The sequence below is a fragment of the Anolis sagrei genome, chromosome X (assembly GCF_037176765.1).
Source record: "Anolis sagrei isolate rAnoSag1 chromosome X, rAnoSag1.mat, whole genome shotgun sequence".
Taxonomy (NCBI): Eukaryota; Metazoa; Chordata; class Lepidosauria; order Squamata; family Dactyloidae; genus Anolis; species Anolis sagrei.
The window spans coordinates 66,809,398-66,835,649 of NC_090034.1; the positions used below are offsets into that span (position 1 = coordinate 66,809,398).

Sequence of the window (26,252 nt, forward strand, 5' to 3'; positions counted from 1 at the left end):
AAAGTATATCATTTCCAAAACGCCAATAAGATTGGGAGATGGTTGGCCATAAAAACCAAAAAACGAAAACAAAAACAGATAATTGCAAAAATAGAATCTAAAGGAAGAACATATACGACGAATAAAGATATAATAGACCAATTCCTCCAATTCTACCAAGAATTATACAAAAAAATAAATATTCCACCTGAAAACATCTCAAAATATCTGGGAAACTTAAAAATACCAAAACTAACGGACACACAAAGGGAACTTCTGAATGGTAATATTTCCCCCTTTGAAATAGAAGAAGCAATTCGGAAACTCAAATCGAACAAGGCTCCAGGCCCAGATGGCTTTACTGCCATTTTTTACAAAACATTTAAGGATGAATTGAGTCCTCTACTAAAAGATGTCCTGAATAATATCTTAGAAAATACAAAAATACCTAAATCATGGGAAAAAACTAATATAGTTCTTATACAAAAAGAGGGAGCAGATCCTTCAGAAGTAAAAAATTATAGGCCCATCTCGCTTTTAAATAATGATTATAAGATTTTCGCAATAATAATGGCAGAGAGGCTGAAAAACTTCCTTAAGAATTGGATCTCAATGGACCAAGTAGGCTTCCTCCCGAATAGGCAAATAAAAGATAATATTAGGGTAATCATTGATACTATAGAATATTACGAGAGCAATAATGAGAAACAAGTAGCTTTAATGTTTATTGACGCCGAGAAGGCTTTTGATAGAATCAATTGGAAATATTTAAAATTATTAATAAATGAATTAGATATGGGGTTCCATTTCAAAAATGCCATAGAGGCAATCTATTCAAATCAGACAGCCACACTCATAATAAATGGGACGGAAACCAAAAAAGCCATACAGCTAACACAAGGAACTCGGCAGGGATGCCCCCTGTCCCCTTTACTGTTTATCTTAGTCATGGAAACACTAATTAGAACAATAAATGAGGATAAGACACTAAAAGGAATCAAAGTGGGAGGCTACCAATTTAAACTGAGAGTCTACGCAGACGACGTGGTATGCATAGTAGAGGACCCAATAAACAATATTAAGAATTGGCTAAACAAAATTGAAAGTTTTGGGGAGGTGGCAGGATTCAAATTGAATAAACAAAAAACCAAATTGCTGACCAAAAATATGGACCAAAAGGCAAGAGATACATTACAAGAGCTCGCAGAAATAAAGATTGAAAACAAGGTAAGATATTTAGGGATAAATATTACAAAAAGTAATATAAATCTAATAAAAAACAACTACGAGCCATTATGGGGGAAAATCCAAAAGGACCTAAATAAATGGAAACACCAAAACTTCTCTCTATTAGGACGAATCGCCATAATTAAAATGACAGTCCTTCCCCAGCTTCTCTTTCTTTTTCAAGCTCTCCCGGTACTTAGGAACGATTATTTATTTAAAAAATGGAAATCTGATATAATAAAATTTATTTGGAAAGATCGGAAAGTAAGAATTAGTACAAAATTATTAATCGACGAAAAAAAAAGGGGAGGCCTCGGACTGCCAGATTTTAAACTTTATTACGAGGCATGTAATTTGGCTGCATTAAAAGAATGGGCCACATTAGAGAATCGGCCTCTCTTAGCACTAGAAGGATATAACCTCAGGACCGGCTGGCACGGGTACCTGTGGCGTAACAAGAGAAAGGTAGAAAAAGCTTTCAGCAATCATTATATCAGATCCGCATTAATAAAAACATGGGAGAAATACTTACCCAGACTCTATACGAAAACACCTTTGTGGATCTCGCCAACTGAGGCGAAGCATAAAAGAGAGTTAGAACAAGAAAAATGGCTAACATACCAGCAGTTACTAAAAAGAGATGGGGAGGGTGCCGGCAATAATCTAAGGTTAAAATCATGGATAGAAATTAAGCAGGAAAACGAAAGGATGACATGGCTTAACTATCATCAAATCTTTCAAGAATTTAAGGAGGACAGTAAATTGGGCTTTAGTGAGGACCAAAGAGTTTGGGAATTGGTAATGAGGAAGAAAACAAAGCTCATAAAAATCCTTTATCAACAATTACTCTCGTGGAGTACGGAGGAGGAACAAATAAAAGAATGTCAGATAAAGTGGGCAAGAGATCTGGGACATAATATCTTAACTAGACAATGGGAGGAAATTTGGACATATAAACTAAAATATACAGAGGCCAGTGACCTTCGTGAGAACTGGCATAAAATGTTCTTTCGATGGTACTTCACGCCGGTAAAGATAGCAAAATTTAATAAAAAAGGGTCAGATAGGTGCTGGAAATGCGGTAAAGATAAAGGGACGTTTTTCCACCAGTGGTGGGAATGTAAATTAGTCAAAAGATACTGGAAGGAAATCCATATTGCAACCCAAAAAATTATGAAAATTAAATTCCCTCTAGCGCCAGAAACATACCTATTAGGAATCACAAACACAAAATTAGATAAAAACCAAGAAAAGATGTCCTTCCTCCTCAGCACTGCTGCGAGAATGCTTCTCGCGAAGGTGTGGAAACGAAAGGAGATCCCAACCTTAGAAGAATGGACTATAAAAGTCTTGGAGATTATACAAATGGACAATCTCTCACAGAGACTTAAAGGAAAATATAAGGACACAACCTGGATAGGTTTTATTGACTTTCTTAAAACTGAAGGTACTCCGTTACACATAGACCTGTCAAGCCTCTGAAACAGATAAAATACAAAAGTCGGAACTGGCAAGGAGGAGAAGAAGAAAGCAATACAAACAACAATGGGAGAACCCGGAAGACTGGCGGGAAGTCACCGCCACACCCCCTAACCCCTAACCTTACCCCAACCCCCCTTACCGCCACTACCCCAGCCCAAACTACCCCTTCCCCACCCTCTCCTATCCCACCCTCCTACCCTCCCTCCCCAACCCTCACCTTTTATGTAATATTTAAAGCACAATAAAAAATAAATTAAAAAAAAAAAAGATGGATTATATGGGTCTACACCAGTGGTTCCCAACCCTTTTTTGACCAGGGACCACTTGACCAGGGACCACTTTGAACAGGGACCACTTTGACCTGGGACCACTTTGACCAGGGACCATGTGACCTGGGACCACTTTGACCAGGGACCATTTTGACCAGGGACCACTCTCCAACATTAGTACCAAAAGGGTTACAAATCAGTTTTTCATCAACTTTAGATTTGGTTTGGTTATTTGGGGTGCTGATTCAGAAAATTGCATTGGATAGACCACATCATACCATCCATTATTTGCCATCTGCTCACCCACAGAAAAGCATATTTAATAATCTAGAGCCGCAGACCTTATTTTAGGTCTCGCAGCCCACCAGTGGATTGCGGCCCACAGGTAGGGTAATGCAGTTCAATCTGCATTATTATTTGATAGTGTATATTCAGCCACAGACTATAGCAATTTGATGGCTGCATATGAATAAATCACACTATTCTGAAACAGTATTTTAGTTGTTTGAAGCATCATAATCTTGCAAAACCTTATGTTAGACCTTTTATGTTTCATCATTTACTTACCATTTTTATGATGTCCTTTAAAAAATTCCATCCCTGACAACTCCCCTGAAAAGATTTATCACAGAAGTTTTGGAATACTTTTTTTCTCTCATTTTTTTTATTAACTTCAACCTATTCCTTGCAGGGTGAAGAAGGTCCCAGAGGTCCCCCAGGACAGGCTGGAGAGAAGGGAGAATTGGTGAGTAGAAAGTGTTGCAGGAGGATTGTGTGGCACCTTCATGAGATCCTCAAGCTAGGACACTTCTTGTAACCTTCCAGGATTCCAATTGTGAATCCTTACTAGTACAGAACCATTGAAACAATTACAGGCGCTTAGGAAAATCCACCATACCCTCCATGCTCATTAAGTCAGCCATCATTAAGACAAAGATGTATGTTGACTTCTATTTGGACCAAAAGGGATTACCGGATTCCAGCACTCCTGCCATTCTTGGAAGGGTTAGCTGGAGTTTTGCATGGCATTATGCGTTTTACTAATAAAGTTTATCCAGTCGCCCTCTTCTCTCCCCAGAAAGCTCACCATGTACACATACCATGCTGTCTGGTTCTTCCAACCCTCCCTTCTGTCTGCTCATAGGACCTCTAGATCAAATCTTCTTAATGCTTTCACATTAGAACTTAAGAAATGCCTGTTTACACTATGTAACAACATTTGAAGAAAAAAAACTGTTCCTGGTTTGAAAGGGTTATTTCCTGTTTAATTGTGCTGCACTTACTTTGTAAGTAGTTCTTATACTCCAGAAACTTTGTTTTTGTGGCTGCCATAAACTATATTGAATTGGTTGAGGCTCTATGAGATATGCGTTCAAAAACTATAGCAAAATGTGCTGCAGGATGTCCTGCAAAAATGAAGTTTTTGCAGTTTAATCAACTTGTTCCATGCTTTTATAATAGAACCAATTAGAAAATGACATTTATAACCTAGGAACAAAAATCGTGTTCCAATGTGTAATAAGCTCTCTTTAGGGTCAAGCCATAAATCAATTAATTTGGGATTTTAAACCTGTTTATCCTTTTAACAATAATTGGGCATACCATAGGAATCAGATTTTAAAATTAGGGTCTACTTTCCACTGCCTGTTTAGGAAAAAGCTCAAGGCACAGATGTAAGGTACTACTTTGAGGAGCATTCCTTATAAATTGTCAGTAGCTGTCTGTATTACCTGCTCCTAAAACTTTGGATCCTGACCTGAAATGGGATCCCCTTAGCTCAATGTTGGGGTCACAAAAAACTTGGCAACAGTAAAAGGTTTCTGAATGCCACCCATTTATTCAAGTCTCTCAGCAACAACTTGCAGTGTTGACAGTGAACTCTGTGGAAAATGCTTCAGTTAGATTTCTCAAAAAGGAACACCAGCCTGTTTATCAAGCCTTGCAAATGCAGACTCATTATCAGTAAATGTTTGATTTTTAAACCTATTTTATATACATACTAGTTTATATCGTGGGTAAGGAGAAAGAGCCAGCTGTTACCCCAAGAGGTCATTGGAGGGTCATGGGAAAAAGCCAGCTGTTACCCCGAGGCCTCTAGAGCAGTGGTTCTCAACCTGGGGTCCCCAGATGTTTTTGGCCTACAATTCCCAGAAATCCCAACAGCTGGTAAACTGGCTGGGATTTCTGGGAGTTGTAGGCCAAAAACACCTGGGGACCCAAGGTTGAGAAGCACTGCTCTAGAGGGTTGCCATGAAGATTTATATAGAATCATAGAATCATAGAATCAAAGAGTTGGAAGAGACCTCATGGGCCATCCAGTCCAACCCCCTGCCAAGAAGCAGGAATATTGCATTCAAATCACCCCTGACAAATGGCCATCCAGCCTCTGCTTAAAAGCTTCCAAAGAAGGAGCCTCCACCACACTCCGGGGCAGAGTATCAGCCAGGCGTGGCCATTACCTGAGGGACAGAGAAAGTACTGCTTTGTGTTGTGGTCTGGTGATAGAACCACCCCTACAATCTTACAATTAACAGCTACTTTTACTAAATAACACAATTACAAAATGCAAACCCTCCTGTAACTTTCTCGGGGTCACAGGTGGCTCTTTCCCACTCATTTCTAAGCTGTCCATCTCATTGCTGGGTTGCCTCATATCCTCTCAGTAACTTTACTATGTTTACATTTGGAGTTATTTGTTCCTTGGGTTTTTAAAAAAGAGATTGCACAGTAAAATGACTTGATTAAACAAGCAAAGGTATGAACCAGAATGAAACACAAAACAGTAGTCTCTATATCTCTGGGAGTAGAGGACCCCATGGCAACTCACTAATGGCTCTACTGCCCTCTTGCATTGGATTCTGGCTGGCTGCAACTCCCATCGTCCCTGGCCTGCCAGGAAACTGGCAAGGATGTTAGGAGATACAGTCTGGCTGGTTTGGAGGAGAGTCTCACCCTCATTCGTGGATGAGAATAATACAGCTCTCTGTATTTGGGCGGACTACAACTCCCATCATCCTCTGTCATCCCCTCCAAACTCCACCAGTATTATAAGTTGCTCATGATGAGTATCTGCACCATGTTTTACCAGATCCAATGTCAGTAGGATTCACATGGCTGCCTAGATGTCGGTGGACTACACCTCCCTTCATCCTCTGTCAGACTCCCCAAACCCTGCCAATATTTTACCATGAAGTGTATGTGCGCCAAGTTTGGATCATATCCATCAAGATGTATTCCTACAAGATGTAGGATCCTTTATGGTTCATATATATATATATATATATATATATATATATATATATATGAGATGCTGATGATGAACATATCTGTTTTGACTTTTATATACCTAGATGAACACCCTAAAGGAAATTGATACTCCTGTGCTTCCATCTGTTGATTTTTCTCCAAATGGAATTCATCATGAATTCTTGTAGGGGTGCTTGTGAAATTTGGGGAACTGCACAAAACACAGCCTGATGTTTCTTGGCTTTTATCTTCTCATATTCAATGATCTCTGGACAAAAGGGTTTTTTACTTGTTCCTTTTTAGGGTGCACGTGGTTTCAGGGGCCCTCAAGGAGAAATGGGCCCCAAAGGAAGAACTGTAAGTATCTCCTTCCCAACTTGGATTTTTTTTTGGGGGGGGGGAGGGGTGTGGAGGGAAGATTGATTTTGAGGGATGTTCCAAACTGACTTTAATAGCTGAAATAATATACTCTTTTTTTCTACCTTCTCTTGACCTTTTCTATAGGGTCTTCCTGGAATCGATGGTAAAGATGGTACTCCAGGGATTCCAGGAATAAAGGTAACATGACTTGAAGAGTCAGAAAGTAGGCTGGAGTAGCATGAATTATATTAGTCTATGGTCTGAAATCTGGGAATACGCCATGGACTTTGGGGAAATAGGACTCCCTCCAACATTAGCTAATGAAAACTGAGACATGGGTGCCTGAGCAATATCAGAATGTGACCAAGAAAGCAAATGTTATGAATGAGAACGAGTAGGCCTGGGTAACAACGGAAAAATTTGTTTCTAAAATTGATTTGTATTTGGGGGGTTTTTTTGTTTCGATATTTAAAATAATTACAAAATTTTCCCTTAAAAAAGTTCGATATTTACGAAATTTCGTAAATGGTAAAAAATTAATGAATCGATTTCCGAAACAATAACGAATCGATTAGTTAATGGCGGACGCGACCGCGAAATACGCTAAAAAACCTCCAAAAACTTCTGAAGCTTCCCTCTCCCTCTGTTGTTGACTGTTGGTGTGATATTATAATTTTTTTTCACTAATTAAACCATAAAACTGGCCCAGACATGCGGAAATAATAACGAAACGACCTCAAAACAATAACGAAATGAACACAATAACGAAATACGAAGCATTTACAAAACGTATTTAAAAATTCGTTTTTTTAAATAATTGCTCCAGAATGGTTCGTTATTGTTTTGTAATTGAAAAAATTAACGAATTATTAACGAATTACGAATTAACGAAACGAAACCGCCCAGGCCTAAGAAAGAGCACAGAAGCGATGAGAAGCTGCAGCAGTTTGTTTTTGCCTGGTTTAACAAGGAAGGGCAAGGATTCATCCTCTTGTCTCCTTTCTCTTCCTGCTAAATTTATGTAGTGGAATTTGTTTTCCCTGCTGTTTGAGTTCAGTTGACAGGGATAGAAGTAGACTGCAGACAAAGACAGTGGGCGTGGGAAGTCATGCCATAAGTGACAACGCAGGATGTTTAACTCTTGTATGCTGTAGAGTGACATACAAGGTTTACATTTCTCCAAGACATTTGGCTAGCAGGAAGCAATAAAAGACCGTTAGCCCAAGTAAATAGAACTTTTTATACAACAGATAGACATTAGAAGACTCTGAGATCATAAGCTGTAAAAATTTTAATGTTATTTTAAAATATGCCACAAGCATTGAGGTTTCACTTGGTTGTGTGCTACTGATATCTGTCTCGTTCTTTGCTACGTTCTCATTGTGCCCTTTCTTCTTCCATTGTTTAGGGCAGTGCGGGGCAACCGGGGCGTCCAGGTCCCCCAGGGCACCGTGGATTAGCGGTGAGTCTTGCTTTATTTTAAACGGACCTCATTTTACGCTGTTTCCAACGCATAGATTTACAACCACTTGGTGGGCGCCGTAACGTAAATTTGAATCTCTCATACCACTTTTTCTCCTATTGGTCCAACATTTGTGCCCACTTTGTCATGCATTCTTTAATTTACTCGTCTGCCATTTCCCATTTCAATAACATCTTATACATTTTAGCAATTAAATGTTCATCATTTGCACATAATTGCAACTTAAATTCTGATGCGCTCAGTTCAATATCAACTAATTGCTTATCTTGCCTAAATCTCTCAATTAACTGTAAATAAGAAAACAACTGAAAATCACAACTCTGCAATCAATTGTTCTAATTCTATATTCTCCTTATACATTTTCTAGGAACTCTTGATAAATTAACTATTTATTCTTGCCTTGTTTTTCTTTTCTATAAAATACTTCTTGCGCAGATGTATTTGCTTCTTTCAACCATTTCCTCCTCATCTAGACTGAACAAGAAATAATAATTTGAGTATTTTTTTGTTTCATAACAGGGCTTGCCAGGCACACCTGGGACCAAAGGAGGCCCAGGAGAGAAGGTATGTGCCTTGTGTTGTGTTATATTGTTATTTTCTGCTTTGCTTGATTTTTACACCATACACATTGTGGCTCGTAGGCTTTTTGAAGACCCTCTTGATGAATCAGGGGATTTGTTGAATTTTGCCCTTTGATGTCTTAACAGGGTGAACCCGGGGGACGTGGCCAGCGAGGTTTGTCGGGTTCACCTGGGAAAATGGTAAGTTATTTATTTATTTTGCTTCAACACCATTGCATTAATAAACAAGTATAAGACTGATAAAAAATAGGAAAATACAAGCAGATAAATAATTTTAGACCAAAAATGACCAACAGTGACCGCACTGTCTGTAACTTTAAACAGTTCTTCCTCTGTGCATGAGGCAGGGCATTGTGGGCAAGCATACAGATGCGGAGTTGTTTGTTCTGCTCCACAGTTACACAAGGTGGAGGATTCTTTTAGGTAGTGCCATTTAGCCAGGCTGTCTTTTGATCCGCCCACTCCACTTATTTATTTATTTATTTATTTATTTGCAGTATTTATATTCCGCTCTTCTCACCCCACAGGGGACTCAAGGCGGATTACAATGTACATATGCATGGCAAACATTCAATGCCATAGACACACCACATAGACAGACACAGAGACGCTATTTAACATTCCACCTTTTTCATGAGGGGATTCTGGTCACCAGGGGAGCTGTCGCTTCACCGTCATTTGTGACACTGATGAAGTACTTCCTCATTCTTTGCATGCTTGTTGGAGATTTTTATGGTGTTAAAATTAGCCTCCCCGCATAAGCGGTACCTAAATTTCCTACTTGACAGATGCAACTATCTTTCAGGTTGCAAAGGTCGACAACAAGCTACACAAATTGGTCGGGAGCTCACTCCGACCCGGGTTGGCTTCAAACTCATGACCTTTCGGTCAGTAGTGATCTTAATGCAACTGACTCCCAGCCAGCTGTGCCACAGTCCCGGTGCTTCTGAGTCTGTTAAGGGACTTCCACTTTGCCCATTCTTGGTTTGCCCTTGGAGGTCGACCCTTGTGGGGGTGGGGGGACCATCCAATTGGGATTTCCTGGTTTAGCTGCCCAGAGGGATACTCTTGCTGTTGCTGGGGGAATGTTAAGAGGAGTGGTGGTTATCATCAAGCTTTACCTTGATTTGCATCTACTGGGAGGAGGCTGATAGCCATGCAGTGAGTGGCTTTCACCGTGTTCAACCTGTGAAATATCTCTCACAGTTGGCAGCAACTTTCTGTCACACATCGGGTGGGATGATAGCTAGCATATAAAATCTATAAGCAGGTGTAGGTTTCAGACATCCTGTGATTATTCTACACGTATCACCTGCTTCACGTGGGCAGACTTGTGCCAAACAGAACTGGCATACTCAGTAGTTGAGTAAGACAAGGCCAGGGCTGATGTTCTTACGAATTTTGGGTCTGCACCTCATGTACTACCAGTAAGTTTCCGCAGGATGTTAATGGTAAGTGAAAGGGAAGTATAAGAACTCTAATTGCTGGTGGATTCTATGTCCATGAGTCATTAGATCCTCTCTGGCTTTGAATCTGAACTTGAATTGATTTATTGAAGGAGCCAGATCCTCACAGCTGGAATAGACAACAGTGAGTTGAAACACATTGATCCAATCCATTTTGTTCTATTAGATTTAGACTTGTCCATGGAAAAGATCCAGGATCTGTGGACCACACATCATGGCAATAATAGCTATTTTGATAGGAATGTGAAATTAATATATTTCATGTTCACAAGTAAAGAGAGGTGTTCTTAGAATTTTGCTCCTTGTGGCAAGAAATGAATTTGAGACTTAGTATGCAGGTGACATTATTTTTTGTGAAGAAAACAACTTTTTTCTGTACACAAAGTGCCATTTTTCTGAGCAACCCCCATATTTGTTTTATGCAAAATAAGTCCTGAACAGAAGAGATTGCCAGCTAGCTAGGATTCTGTTGCAACTCAGATTAAGCTTCACCTTGCTTCCAAACACCACCACACAAGAACTGTAGTTTTATAGTTTATTGAGGAAAAAATCCAAGTCAAAATAAAGAATAAGCATTGCAAAGTTCCAAAGATTAAGGTTAAATGCAGAATATAGTTCCAAAGATCTTCAGGTAAAAGCAAGAGACATAATCCTATTGGCAAAGTTCAAACCAGAGTTCCAGGTACAAGCAATGAAACAATTGCCCCATGAATCACAATGCAAGAAATCCCAAGCTTACTGCTTTCCAGGCTAAAGTTATTCCATGAAGCTTCCAGGTTAATAAGCTACGTTGAACTCACGCTTTCCCTTGGTTTGCAAGAAGCCTAAATACCTTTCTAACATGAAAACATTACATGAAAATATTGTGATTACCTTTCACCGAGCTGGCTTCTCGTCTGCCGGCCAGGCGAGAACTCTGCCTGACCCGCAAATCAAGACGAGCTTGCCAGGTCAGGTCACTATCTTTTTTTTTTTGGTAAATAATCTTTATTAGATTTTTGTGACATACACTTTACATTTCCGACAAACAGACTGCGAATATTACAAATGAGACAGACTAGGGTATGGGGCAGGAAGGAGGGAAAAGGTAAGGCAGGGCGGAAGAGGGTGAGGGGAAGGAGTGAAAAGAAAAAAAGGAAAAAAAACACCAACAACACACAGTTACAAGTTACAACATGGTGAGACAGTGGAAATACAATTATCTATAGGACTTCCTCAATATTCCACAGGGTCATAAAATCTTAGGTGCTTGCAATTTATTGCCCTTTATTAAATTTCGGTTACCGCCTTCCCTTTTATCCAAACATAATGTTTTTACTCTCTTTTAAATATGACCTTACTGGATGCCAGTCAAGCCTTCTTTTCTTGCTCGTATCTTCCATCATATTCGCTAGTGAGTCCATTTCCATAAAGTCTCTGATTTTAAGTAGCCAAGCATCAATTGTGGGGAGTTCACTTGATTTCCACTTACTTGCCAGAAGTGTTCTGGCAGCTGCAGACAAATGATATAGTAACATTTCTTTGTTATGTTCTAGCTTAAAGTCTAATAGGTGTAACAAATAATATTCAGCTTTGCATTCAAACTTAATCTTGATAATTTTCTGTACCTGCTTGTGTACCTCCCGCCAAAAGCTTCTCACCTTTTTGCATTGCCACCATGCATGGAAATAGGAGCCCAATTGGACTCCACATTTCCAGCAATCACTGTTCACTCCCTTATAGAACTTCGCAAGTTTCTGGGGTGTCAGGTGCCATCGGTGGAAGACTTTTTGCCAACTCTCAGTTATATTTGCGGATTTGGCATACTTTAATTTCCCCCGCCAAATGCTTTCCCACTCTTTGAGGAGGATAGTGTGCCCAAAGTCCGCAGCCCATATGATCATATTCTCCTTTACTAACTCTGTTTCTGTTTCCCATTCCAGCAGCCTTTGATAGAGTGCTTTTATTAATTTCCTGTCCTTTCCCATTATTACCTCCCAGAATGTCTCCTGTGAAGTGAATTCCTTTTTTTGTCCTCCAGGTCACTATCAAGGCTTTCAGTACTTTCAGTATCAGCGTGGGAAGGAGGCAGATGCCTCCCCACCTGTTCGCTATCTCCTTCGTTAAAATTATTTTCTCCTGAGAACCAGTGTGTTGATGTTGACTTTGCACTGTCTGACTCTCCACTGTCTGTGGGAGCCGCAGGCCCAGAGATCTGAGGCACAGAAAAAGAGCCAGGAATCTGAATCCCATCATCCTCATTATCACAGAACATCTCAGCCACAACAGATTCTCTTCAACAAAATTTCCTATTTCCTATTTATTTACAGTATTTATATTCTACCCTTCTCACCCTGAAGGGTAGAATTGTTTTTTAATGCAATACAACTCAGAGCGGATCACAGAACACATATATGGCAAACTTTCAATGCCATTGTACAATGACAAGGCAGAGAATTGCACATTGATATTGGTATATAGGCTTTCCCATCTTCGGCATCTTGGAGGCTGTGGTCGATTCCAGCCACAGGGAGTGCTGTTAATCCATCTTTCCTGCCAGAGACCTTTTTTTTTTTTTGGTTAATAAGTGTTTTAAAATCATGTTGGTGGGTTTTAATATAAATGTTATTGTATTATCAATCTCCAATAGGAAATCTCCAATACCAAGTCCCAGAAGCACTTTATTAGAAGTAAGATTGCCACACACTGCACTTGCCCTATAATCCTTACATATCACCTGTCACATCAGCACTTTTAATTCTGTACCCTTTACTCTGGCCCGGCCCAGTTTTATTGTGTTTTGGTGTATTGTTTATTGCCTGTTGTTTTGCTGTTTAATATTGCTTTAATTGTTTTAAATTTGCTTTAGGTTTGTATTGTTATGTTGTGTTTGAGGCCTTGGCCTTTGTAAGCCGCATCGAGTCCTTCGGGAGATGCCAGCGGGGTACAAATAAAGTTAATGATAATAATAATAATCAATGTTTAATTTTTTATGCTTAATTTTTATGTTATTTTATGTTCATGTTTTAATTTGGTTAGGTTAATTTATAGTTATGTTATTGTCTTACTATTATCTTTTGGTTTTCACATGTATGTACAGCATTGAATTTTGCCTTTATAATGTTGGAAACAGCTTTGAGTTCCGTTAGGGCAGTGTTTCTCAACCTGTGGGTCCTCAGATGTTTTGGCCTTCATCTCCCAGAAATCCTAACAGCTGGTAAACTGGTTGGGATTTCTGGGAGTTGTAGGCCAAAACACCTGGGGATCCACAGGTTGAGAACCACTGCCTTACGGGGAAAAAAAACAGTATATAAATGTAGTAAGTAAGTAAGTAAGTAAGTAAGTAAGTAAATAAATAGCTTGTAAACTTCCTCCTTGTTCGAATCGCCAGCATTTTTCTGGTATTTCCTTATAGGTGCTTTAAATACTTCCTCACTTTAAAGTGGTGCCTATTTATCTACTCACATTGCTGTTTTTGAACTGCTAGGTAGGCAGAAACTGGGCTGAAAGGCCAGGAGCAACCCTCACCTGGGTTTCGAACTGTCAACCTTTCAATTGGCAAGATTTACTGCAGCTGGTGGTTAACCTGCTGTGCTAAAGCCCAGCCCTGGAAACCCATTATTTGCATTTCTCATAAGTAGCAACACCGTCCTACGAAATCCTCCAAGCAAGAGCCATTGAGAGAAGTATGGACACCTTAAAGATGCAAACTAAATGGAATGACTGTTAACTTCATTCCTTCCCTACTTCCTTTCTACAACATAGGGCCTCTTTTCTTTTCCTACAAAAAATTATAAAGTGATCCTTATTTTTTCCCTCTTTTGTTTCTTGCTTTTAGGGTGAGCCTGGACCTCCCGGAGAAGTGGGGCCACAGGGGGTTGCTGGCATGAAGGTAAGAATTACAAATTGGGAAAGAAATTTATATATTTTGCAAGTTCCTTCTTCTGAAATGTAGCTGACAGCAACTGGTATTCCTTGGCAGTCTCATCAAAACACTAACTAGGGCTGACCTGCTTAGTTTCCAAGACCAGATGGAATTTGTTGCTTTTAGTATTTTTAGACTTTAGGAAGAATATGATCTTTAATGGTGATCTTGACCTTTGACTCTGTTTTTTCCAGGGAGATCGAGGTGAGAGGGGCCCAGGGGGTCCTCCAGGACTGCAGGGAAGAGCGGTGCGTATGGGACATCTAGAAACACATTACTTTTTACTCGTATCATTTAAAGTTAAGTGGTTAAGTGAATGAACCCAAAGGGTGATTCTCCCCAATGCTTCTTCTTCATTCTGGAAAGAAGTGACGTGTGCAGTGCCAGAAGCAAGGTTCTGTCCTGGGCCCGATTCTGTTCAACATCTCTATTAATGACTTAGATGAAGGGTTAGAAGGCATGATCATCAAGTTTGCAGACGACACCAAATTGGGAGGGAGAGCCAATACTCCAGAAGACAGGAGCAGAATTCAAAACGATCTTTACAGATTAGAAAGATGGGCCAAAACTAACAAAATGAAGTTCCAACAGTGACAAATGCAAGATACTCCACTTAGGCAGAAAAAATGAAATGCAAAGATGCAGACGCCTGGCTTGAGAGCAGTACGTGTGAAAAAGATCTTGGGGTCCTCGTGGACAACAATTTAAACATGAGTCAACAATCTGATGCGGCAGCAAAAAAAACCCAATGGGATTTTGGCCTTCATCAATAGGAGTACAGGGAAGTCAGGCTACCCCTTTATTCTGCCTTAGTTAGACCACGCCTGGAATATTGTGTCCAATTCTGGGCACCACAATTGAAGGGAGATGTTAACAAGCTGGAAAGTGTCCAGAGGAGGGCCACTAAAATGATCAAGGGTCTGGAGAACAAGCCCTATGAGGAGCGGCTGAAGGAGCTGGGCATGTTTAGCCTGAAGAAGAGAAGGCTGAGAGGAGACATGATAGCCATGTATAAAAATGTGAGAAGAAGTCATAGGGAGGAGGGAGCAAGCTTGTTTTCTTCTGCCCTGGAGACTAGGACACGGAACAATGGCTTCAAACTACAAGAAAGGAGATTCCATCTGAACATGAAGAAGAACTTCTTGACAGTGAGGGCTGTTCAGCAGTGGAACTCTCTTCCCCAGAGTGTGGTGGAAGCTCGTTCCTTGGAGGCTTTTAAGTAGAGGTTGAATGGTCATCTGTCAGGGGTGCTTTAAATGCAATTTTCCTGCTTCTTGGCAGGGTGTTGGACTGGCCCACAAGGTCTCTTCCAACTCGATGATTCTAAGTACTAAAGTCCCCTTGGCAAAACCCTGCCTTTTTGTCATAACTGCTGGTGGCTTCCATGTCAAGTGAATGGTCATTCCATACTGTGGTTTAATGCAGTCACCTGAGGCTGGCAATTTGCTTTGCATAATAAGTTAGCACTGGTTCTCAACCTGTGGGTCCCCAGATGTTTTGGCCTTCAACTCCCAGAAATCCTAACAGCTGGTATACTGGCAGGGATTTCTGGGAGTTGTAGGCCAAAGCACCTGGGGACCCACAGGTTGAGAACTACTGGGTTAGAGGCTTTGTCTGTAGTCTTTGTCTGTTCTTCACTTTCTATATTTTGGATACCTGCCTTTCCCCTTTATTTCTCCTCTTCTGGCTCATGTGTTTTCTCTCTCTCTCTCTCTCTTTTTTTTTTGCTCTAGGGTCCCAAAGGGGAACAGGGGCCACCAGGAATCCCAGGTCCACAAGGTCTCCCTGGAGTTAAAGGCAGCAAGGTATGTTCTTGGGACTCGTATCCTGTCCATTTTTTTTGTTGTGTCAGGAGCGACTTGAGAACCTGCAAGTCGCTTCTGGTGTGAGAGAATTGGCCGTCTGCAAGGACGTTGCCCAGGGGATGCCCGGATGATTTGATGTTTTTATCATCCTTGTGGGAGGCTTCTCTCATGTCCCCGCATGAGAAGCTGGAGCTGATAGAGGGAGCTTATCCGCCTTTCCCCGGATTCGAACCTGCGACCTGTCGGTCTTCAGTCCTGCCGGCACAAGGGTTTAACCCACTGCGCCACCGGGGGCTCCATCCTGTCCATAACATTGGGAGATGTAACTAAAGATTCTATTTGTATATTGAACATTATTGGTTATTGGGGAAAGAGGGATTTGCTATGACTTGTATGCAATGACCCAAACCCATTCAGTACTTCTTTCTGTAGTTATTTGGTGGCCAGTGAAAAACTGGGGTTCCAAAAGCACATCTGACTGAGTCTCTCATCCAGGGGTCCTCAAACTATGGCCCGAGGGCTGGATACAGCCCTTCAAGGTCATTTACCTGGCCCTCACTCAGGGTCAACCTAAGTCTGAAATGACTTGAAAGCACACAACAACAACAACAACAACAACAACAACAACAATTCTGTCTCATCATCCAAAAGCTGGCCCACACTTCCCATTGAAATACTAATAAGTTTATATTTGTTAAAATTGTTTTTCATTTTAAATATTGTATTAATTTAATTATTGTATAAGTGTTTTAATTACTTAATTATTGTATACGTGTTATTGTTCAATTATTGTATAAGTGTTTTTTTGCAAATAAGATATGTGCAGCGTGCATAGGAATTCATTCATATTTTTTTCAAATTATAATCTGGCCCTTCAACAGTTTGAAGGACTGAGACCTGGCCCTCTGTTTAAAAAGTTTGAGGACCCCTATTCTAATCTATAGCTCAGTGGTTCCCAACCCTTTTTTAACCAGAGACCACTCGACCAGGGACCATTTTGACCAGGGACCACTCTCCAGCATTAATACCAAAAGGGTTATGAATCAGTTTTTGGTCATCTTTAGATTCGATTTGGGGTGCTGATTCCGGAAATTGCATTGGATAGACCACATAAACTCTAGTTTCTGATACAGAATATATTTCATGGTCAGCGACAGGGAAGGAGTGGCGAGTGGCGCGAAAGGGGCGGAAATAAATAAAATAAAATAAATAAAGAGGAAGGAGGCTTGTGGACCATATTTTCATCCTCGCGGCCCACTCGTAGTCCGCGGCCCGTATGTGGAAGTCTGAACAGGGAGTATGGAGGCACACTTTGATATCTGCTCAATTTACATTTCCAGTTTTCCAGTTGATTTGGAGAGCCTTCATAAATAGAGGAGGCTCTCTGGCTCAGCAAGCTGTGGGTAGAGGAGGATAAAATGGCTAAGTGTGTGTATGTATGTGCATAGTAACATCTCTCTCCTGCACATGTTTATTCAACATATTAAAATAGCTCCACTGGCTGCAGATAAGTTGCCGGGCCCAATTCAAGGTGCAGGTTATGACTTATAAATCCTTAAACGGTTTGGGTCTCGCCTATTTCCACGATCGTATCTCCCCCTATGAACTTTAGATCTGCCGGAGAGGCCCTTCTCTCACTCCCACCAATGTCCTAAGCATGGTTGGTGGGGAATGAGGGATAGGGTCTTTTCGAGGGTGGCCTCCTGACTCTGGAATGCCCTCCCTAGAGAGATAAGACAGGCTCCTTCACTATCCTCCTTCCACAGGGACCAAGGTGATTCCAGCAGGCCTTTAAAATGATTAGCCCTAGGCCAACCCTGGCCATCAGCCTTTGAAAATTATTAGCCCTAGGCCAACCTCGGCCATCAGCTAGGACCCTGTTCTGCACTTTATCCGCTTCCCCGGCCTTATGCTATTTCATTACACTAGTCCTGGCCCAACCCTCTCATAACTGTCTAGGCCAGTATTTCTCAACCTGGGGGTCGAGACCCCTAGGGGGGTCACAAGGGGGGGTATCAGAGGGGTCGCCAAAGCCCATCAGAAAACACAGTATTTTCTGTTGGTTTCTGTGTGGGAAGTTTGGCCCAATTCCATCATTGGTCAAGTTCAGAATGCTCTTTGATTGTAGGTGAACTATAAATCCCAGCAACTACAACTCTCAAATGTCAAGATCTAGTTTCTCCAAACTCCACCAGTATTCACATTTGGGCATATTGAGTATTTGTGCAAACTTTGGTCCATGTCCATCATTGTCTGAGTCCAAAGTGCGCTCTGGATGTAGGTGCAGTACAACTTCAAAACTCAAGGTCAATGCCCACCAAACTCTTACAGTATTTTCTGTTGGTCATGAGAGTTCTGTGTGCCAAGATGGTTCAGTTCCATCGTTGGTGGAGTTCAGAATGCTCTTTGATTGTAGATGAACTATAAGTCCCAGCAACTACAACTTCCAAATGACAAAATCAACCCCCCTCCCAATTCCACCAGGATTCAAATTTGGGCCTATTGGATATTTGTGCCATATTTGGTCCAGTGAATGAAAATACATCCTGCATATTTACATTACGATTCATAACAGTAGCAAGATTACAGTTATGAAGTAGCAATGAAAATAATGCTATGGTTGGGGGTCACCACAATATGAGGAACTGTATTAAGGGGTCGCGGCATTAGGAAAGTTGAGAACCACTGGTCTAGGCGCACTTTGAAATTCTGGCCATTGGTAGTTCTAATCTTGCCTGATGGAATAATACTGGAACTGGCTTTTCAATGTGTGTGGTTGTTTAATAGTATTATGTCTATATTTTATAAGGATTATTTTGTATGATTTTGTGTTGGTAACTGAATGCTTTGCTCTATGCTGGAAAGCCACTCATTTTCCACTTCCACAAAGCCACATCTCCAAGAATCCTGGTGTTTGGTCATTAAAAGCAGGCTTCCATCTGTGACTATCTGGAGAAGTTATTTTTAAAAAGAAAGTAATGATATACATATGCCTAAAAGTATATTTTAATGCAAACCCTGCTGTTTCCACTTTTTGGGTGCAAAAATCCCAGGAATTATGCACAAAAATCCTCCCCATGTGGCTTTTTTGAAATCAGTAGTTTGTGGATAGAAAAACATGTTTTTCAGATACCACTCCAATGATTTTCATGAAAAATAATCTGCGTGTATTTCTACAAAATGTAAATTCTAGATGAATTCTGGGACATGTGCAGAGTTCTGGCCTCAGTGCCCAGTTCTCCTGGGTGTTGGGAAAGCTATATTTCATCAGATGTCCTATTACAGTGTTTCTCAACCTGGGCATGGAGACCGTGGTGTGTGTGTGTGTGTGGGGGGGGGGGGGGGTTTGCAAGAGGGGTTTCAGAGGGGCCGCCAAAGACCATATTTCTGATGGTCTTAGGAACCTTTTTGGCAGAGGTTGAAGATCTGTCTGCCTGTCCTTCACTTTCTTTTTGGTGTTGGTAAAGATTAATTCAAAAACAGCACCCCTGCAACTCCACTAGTATTCAATGTTGGCCGTGTAGGTAGTGTGCCAGGTTTGGTCCCGATACATTGTGGGCTGGGTTCAGAATGCTCTTTGTGTTGTGAACCAGATGCCTTAAAGGAGCCAGACACAAAGTAAAGGTCCAAACAAAGTTTATTAACACAACAAAAATAGCTTAGAAACACTTAACACAGTGTTCCAAGCAATAACTAAAAGTCTGTAACAACTGCTGTGCGAAAAACGTAACTAAGAGGATAATCCAGATTATACTGGAATATAACAAAAAGTTCTAGCAAACTGCTTCAAAATCACAGAGTTCAATAAGCATAAGGAAACAAGGTGGAAGCAAGCAAAAACATCATCAAAAAACAGTCCCAAGTCAAAGCACGTCCAGAAGCAGATGATAAAGCAGATTTCCATCAGTGCCTCGAGGCCGTTACTGGATGGCTGCGTGCCAGCAGGTTGAGGGTGAATCCAGCAAAGACGGAGATCCTATGGCTGGGTGGACCGGGCAGTGGGGACATCCATCTGCCCACCCTGGATGGCGAGGCGTTACGCCCGTCATCATTGGTAAAGAGTCAGGGAGTCCTTTTGGACCCTCTGCTGACAATGGAGGCCCAGGTCTCCGTCGTGAGCAGAACCGCCTTCTTTCACCTGCGGCAGGCTAGACGGCTGGCCCCCTACCTGTCCAGGGACGACCTAGCTACGGTGATCCAGGCCACGGTCATCTCAAGACTGGACTACTGTAACGCCCTCTACATTGGCCTCCCTCTGTCGGTGATTCGAAAGCTCAAGTTGGTACAAAACACAGCTGCTCGGCTTCTTGCGGGAATTCCGATGAGATGCCACATAACACCAATCTTACTACAGCTGCATTGGTTACCAATTGAGCACCGCATCACTTTCAAAGTGATGGTACTCACCTTTAAGGCCTTGCATGGTCTGGGGCCAATGTATCTGAGGGATTGTCTCACCCCCTACCAACCCCAGAGATCCCTCCGTTCTGAGGACCAAGATCTATTGGAAGTCCCCAGTGTCAAGACCTTGCGTCTAATGGCAACCAGACGCAGAGCCTTCACAGCAGTGGCGCCATCAGTCTGGAATGCTCTGCCACCTGAAGTTCGTGCCCTGCGGGACTTACCAGCTTTCCGCAGGGCATGTAAGACATACCTGTTCCAACAGGCTTTTAATGTTTGATACTGTTGTTTTTAAATTGTTTTAAATTGCTTTTAAACTTTGTTAGATTTTAGCTATTCTTGTAAGCCGCTCCGAGCCCCAGGGGAGTGGCGGCATATAAGTTTAAATAATAAATAAATAAATAAAATAAAGTCCAAGAAGCGATGTCGTCGTCCAAAAACAATCCAAAGTCAAAACGGGAGTAGAAGCCAGCACTCACGAGATTCCAGTCTGTAGAAGTACGGAAGCACAGCAATCTGCAGTCCCAGGACCCAAGCTCAAGAGTAATGGCAGCAACAAAGTCCCAAGCACGAATACAACACTTTGCCTACTGCAAAGTCCCCAACGTTTGATACCTACTTTTATCCTATAACTCATTATCGGATGATGAACTGCTCTCCACCCTGTCTTCATCACTCTCAGCTGCCTTAGCTTCCACAGCTGATCGCACCGCCCGTCCCTCCAACTTCTCCAGCGTCTATCAAGACTTAGATCACCCCATGTATTACCAGGTTGCCAACCCTTCAAACTCATCACTAGATGTTGGTTGTGTACATATGTCCCTGATCTCTTGCACACGGGCCCAATCCAGCCCATCTTCCTCTCCGTTATCACTCCCAGTCCCATCACTCCCTGTGAACCCCATAAAATCTTCCTCCTTAGTTGGAGCATTAAGTATTTCACGGATACGTTTCCTTTCTCGTTCTTCATCTGACTCTTGCTCCCGAGTAACCCGCTTCAAACCTCTGCCCCCATCTCCTCCTCCATTTCAGAATCTGAGAAACCTTCGAATGAATCAGTATCTGTAGGTGTCATGAATATCTCCCTAATTCGTTTCCTTTGCTGCTCTTGCTCCAACATCTGAGCAGCCCTCTTGCCCCTTCTACTACCAGTTGTAGCTTGACCAGCACACACTTTGATTGTAGGTTAACTATAAATCCCAGCAACTACAACTCCCAAATGCCAAGATCTATTTTCTGCAAACTCCACCAGTGTTCACATTTAGGCATATTGAGTATCAATGCCAGGTTTGGTCCAGAGACATCACTGTTTGAGTTCACAGTGCTTTCTGGAGTTAGGTTAACTACAACTCCCAAACTCAAGGTCAATGTCCACGAAACCCTTCCAGTATTTTCTATCATGGGAGTTCTGTGTGCCAAATTTGGTTCAACTCCATCATTGGTGGAATTCAGAAAGCTTTTTGATTGTAAGTTAACTATAAATCCCAGCAACTACAACTCTCAAATGACATAATCAATCCCCCCGCAACCCCACCAGGATTCAAATTTGGGCATATCGGGTATTTGTGCCAAATTTGTTCCAGTGAATGAAAATTCTGCATATCAGATATTTACATTACAATTCGTAACAGTAGCAAAATTACATTTATGAAGTAGCAACAAATATAATTGTATGGCTGGGGATCACCACAACATGAGGAACTGTATTAAGGGGTCACAACATTAGGAAGGTTGAGAACCACTGTCGTATTGGAAATGGATATATAATTCTGCAAATACATTCCGATTCAGACCTTAAGTCATCCTGCAATGTTTTCTTTTCTTTTTCTAGGGCTCCCCAGGAAAAACTGGACCCAAGGGTGACATTGTAAGTATTGGCAATTGCTTTTTTGCCCTTTTACGGCTCTTAACTTTGAGAGTGCATGAGAAAAAAAATACTGCCTGTTTTTTGGGCTATGTTTTATTTAATAAGCTATTTTTCTCCTCGGTGCCTTCAGCATGAAAATGTTCCCATGGTACTTAACAAAGCATATAAAAAGTGTGCATTTAATCTAGACACATCGATAAGATGAGAAACAGCAGCAGACGATACCAAGTCAAATAGTATAAATAGTGTAAGGGCAGTGAAAAGCTTTCCAGCAAAGGTAGTACAGATGATTTTGACCAATCCAGGAGACTTGGGAAATATGATTTCTTTTCTTTTCTAGGGAGATCCTGGAGTTGAGGGCCTCCCTGGAGAGAACGGGGAGAAGGTAAGATCCTTTTGGAGGATGCCAGCATAAGTGGGAAAAGTGCTTTATATAATATTGTCGACCTTCCACGTTTGTGGGTTTAACTTTTGTGAATTTTTGTGGATCTCATTACAGTGTTCTCTGAAGGAATCTCTATGTCCTCCAAGGCAATTGTATTGTCTGAAGTGGACCATAGATATTTCTAGGGAAAACAGTAACCACATCTGTTAATAACACTATGTAACACAATTTTTCTCCCTGGGTGCGAAATGTTGTTTCCTAATTGGTTCTGGCATGAAAACATAGAAAAAGTTTTTTAAACTGCAAAAACTTTGCTTTTTGTGGGACATCCTGCAGCACATTTTGTTGAATATCTCAACATAGAGCAGTGGTTCCCAACCTTTTTTTGACCAGGGACCACTTGACCTAGGATCACTTGACCAGGGACCACTTGACCAGGGACCACTTGACCAGGGACCACTTGACCAGGGACCACTAGACCAGGAACCACTTGACCTGGGACCACTTGACCTGGGACCACTTGACTAGGGACTAGGGACCACTTGACCTAGGATCACTTGACCAGGGGCCACTTGACCAGGGACCACTTGACCAGGGACCACTAGACCTGGGATCACTTGACCAAGGACCACTTGACCAGGGACTACTTTGACCAGGGACCACTTGACCAGGGACCACTTGACCAGGGACCACTTGACCAGGGACCACTTTGACCAGGGACCACTTTGACAAGGGACCACTTGACCAGGGACCACTTTGACAAGGGACCACTTGACTAGGGACCACTCTCCAGCATTAGTATCAACAGTGTTACAAATCAGTTTTTGGTTAACTTTAGATCCAGTTGGTTATTTGGGGTGCTGATTCAGAAAATTGCATTGGATAGACCACATCAACTCTACTTTCTGATACAGAACATATGCTATCCAGTAGTCGCAATCTGCTCACCCACAGAAAACCATATCTAGAGCTGCTGACCTTATTTTAGGTCTTGCGGCCCACCAGTGGGCCGTGGCTGACAGGTTGGGAACCACTGTTATAGAGTCTCAGCGAATTCAATATAGTTTGCGGCAGCCACAAAAATGAAGTTTCTGGAGTATAACAACTACTTTCCAAGTAAGGACCACACAATTAAAAAGGAAATAACACTTTCAAACCAGGAACAGAAAATGTTTCAAATTTTGTTACATATAGAATCATCATGTAATTGATTCTCGATTTCTGTGCTTTATTCCTAGGGTGAATCGGGTGAGCCAGGACCAAAAGGACAGGTGACTGATTGTTTACATGCTTAAACCATATAATAAATAAAGTGGTAAATTAGAGGGTAGCAGGAGAAGATACTACAGGTGGAATGAATCTACAAGTGCATAGTCTTGGAAAACCTGAGTAGGGCAGTATTTGAAAGTCTATCATCCATTGTGTTGCCAGAAGGTGAAGCTGACTTGGAGGCAAATAGGAACTATGGAAACAAAGTCCCTGGAAAGAGCACAATTTAGAAGGGGGTTCAGAGAGCTTTGGAATATTGAAGTGGGCTTTGGAGGGGGGGGGGGTCAACAAAATTGAGGTCTACGGCTACATGTGGGCCTCCCTTTACCCACTCTGGGCTGTTGGGTGTACTCAGGTTGGCTTCTTCTTAGTAGGGTCTTATCTTTCACAGTCAGGTGTCCGCGGAGAAGTTGGCTTTCCTGGACCAACTGGGGATGCAGGGGCACCCGGTGTTAGGGGTTTCCCAGGACCCCCTGGACCTCGCGGACTTGGTGGGGAGCGAGGCGTACCTGGCATGCCTGGACCGCAAGGTGCTCCGGTGAGTAAACTCCCATTATGCTTTCTTCTCTCCGCCTGATGCCACTCTATGAGATCTCTATTTTATTATTTTATTTATTTTATTTTATTTATCTCCCACCCTCCTCACTGAAGGGGACTCAGAGCAACTCACAACAAAGGCACAATTCGATGCCTTGGACACACATCAAAATAAAAACAGCATACACATTAAAAGCACATAATTAAAACATATCAATTAAAACGATTAATGAATTAGTCTATCACCTTAGTCTATCACATACAGTGGCACAGAGTGGGTTGGAAATGAAGGTCTCCCAATGCATGCGGCTTGAACTCTTTCAAAGAATTTTGTGGGGGGCAATTGGAATGAATGGAAACCATAATTTTAGGAGGTTATCACACTACACCGTTAAAATATTCCACTTTAATTGCTATGGCTGTGCTTCTGGGATTTGCAGTTTAGGGAGGAGCCTTTAAAATTCTCAGCTGGAGAGGTCCTTGGTCTCATTAAACTACAAATCCCAGGATTCCTCAGAAGGCAGCCATAGGATTTAATGTGGAATAGCTGTACTGCTACAGTGTAGTGTGATAATCTCCTTAAATTCATTTAGAAGAAAAGAAAGAAAGAAAGTGTTCCTCTTCCGTCATAAACTGTGGAAACATATTGCTGCTGGAGTTATTAATAGCTCTGTTGGTTGATTAAGACTGTTTGGAAGCTCCAAATGATCCAATGGGCAGAAACCATATTGCTCACTGGAGCAGCATACAGCGAGGATACAACCCCCCCCATTACATAAGCTTCACTGGTTGTCAGACTTCTACCAAGCACAATTCAAAGTGCAGGCTGTAGCCTATAAAGCCCTAAATGGTTCTAGCTCAGCTTACTTGTCCAAACGGATCTCCCCTTATGAAGCATCTTGGAGATTAAGATCATCCAGGGAGGCCCTGCTCTCTCTCCCACCTCCTTTGCAGGTGCGACTGGTGGGAACGAGAGACAGGGCCTTCTCAGTGGTGGCCCCTCGGCTGTGAAACATCCACCTCAGCAATGTTAGATCAGCCCCCTCCCCCCTGACCTTCAGAAAGAGAGTGAAAACATGGCTCTGGGATCCAACCTTTAGAGAAGAACCATAGTGCAATAGATTAATTGCAATTGTGTGCAATGACTACCTGGATTATGATTACGGATTGAGTGATTTTATAGTGATAATAATATTTTATAATTTTTAATGTACTTAATTTTAATTTTTATGTATTTTAATTGTATATTGTTGTTAAGGCATCGAATTATTGCCTGTCTGTAAGCCGCCTTGAGTCCTCTCCAGGGTAGAGAAAGGCAGGATATATAGTAAATAAATAAATCAATAATTGTTATTCAGCAAATATTGTTGGAAATCTCAGTTTCCACCCCAGGACTTTATCACACCAACCCACTATTACTTTATGGTTGCATTATTATAGTATAATGCATTCATACAGGATTGACCACCTGTGGTGATATTGCTCTTATTTTCAATAGCACAGTTGTGTCAATTCGCCATTCTGTTATGCTGCGGTCCTATTTCTGCACTCCCTCTTATCTCTGCTTTCCTGCACTACTTCTGTTCTGTTGTTGTTGTTGTTGTTGTTGTTGTTGTCACAATTGTGAAAAGTAAACAGATGAATTGGTAATAGCAAGGGAAGAGGGGGAGAATCCGACCTCAAGATACCATCTATTTATTTATCTATATATATATAAAAATGTAATGTTCATTTGTGATATTCACAGAACTCAAAAACCACTGGGGGAATTGACACCAAATTTGGACACGATACACCTAATAACCCAATTTATGTCCTCCACTCAAAAAGAACCCCAAAGAAACAGCAGAAACCCCAAAAATCCACACAAGGGAAGGGTGGCCGTTACAGCATTGAGAGCCAAGCGCGTGTGCATGCACGGCCATAGAAACAGAAGTGGCACAGCGAGCGGCACCGAGCTCCCTCCTTCATGGCACTGAGCTCCCTCCCTC

The 26,252-nt window shown here is 41.6% G+C and overlaps 1 protein-coding gene across 1 annotated transcript in view; it reads left to right on the top strand.

Annotated features, from left to right (window-relative positions):
* The window catches only part of COL9A2 (collagen type IX alpha 2 chain), a 71,264-nt gene that overhangs the window by 37,870 nt on the left and 7,142 nt on the right, over window positions 1-26,252 (top strand). The window contains exons 16-28 of the mRNA XM_067460743.1: window positions 3,649-3,702; window positions 6,507-6,560; window positions 6,708-6,761; window positions 7,972-8,025; window positions 8,566-8,610; window positions 8,754-8,807; window positions 13,911-13,964; window positions 14,192-14,245; window positions 15,731-15,802; window positions 22,035-22,070; window positions 22,411-22,455; window positions 23,694-23,726; window positions 24,116-24,262. Coding sequence (XP_067316844.1) covers window positions 3,649-3,702; window positions 6,507-6,560; window positions 6,708-6,761; window positions 7,972-8,025; window positions 8,566-8,610; window positions 8,754-8,807; window positions 13,911-13,964; window positions 14,192-14,245; window positions 15,731-15,802; window positions 22,035-22,070; window positions 22,411-22,455; window positions 23,694-23,726; window positions 24,116-24,262 — 756 coding nt within the window. The remainder of the gene's footprint in view (window positions 1-3,648; window positions 3,703-6,506; window positions 6,561-6,707; window positions 6,762-7,971; window positions 8,026-8,565; window positions 8,611-8,753; window positions 8,808-13,910; window positions 13,965-14,191; window positions 14,246-15,730; window positions 15,803-22,034; window positions 22,071-22,410; window positions 22,456-23,693; window positions 23,727-24,115; window positions 24,263-26,252) is intronic.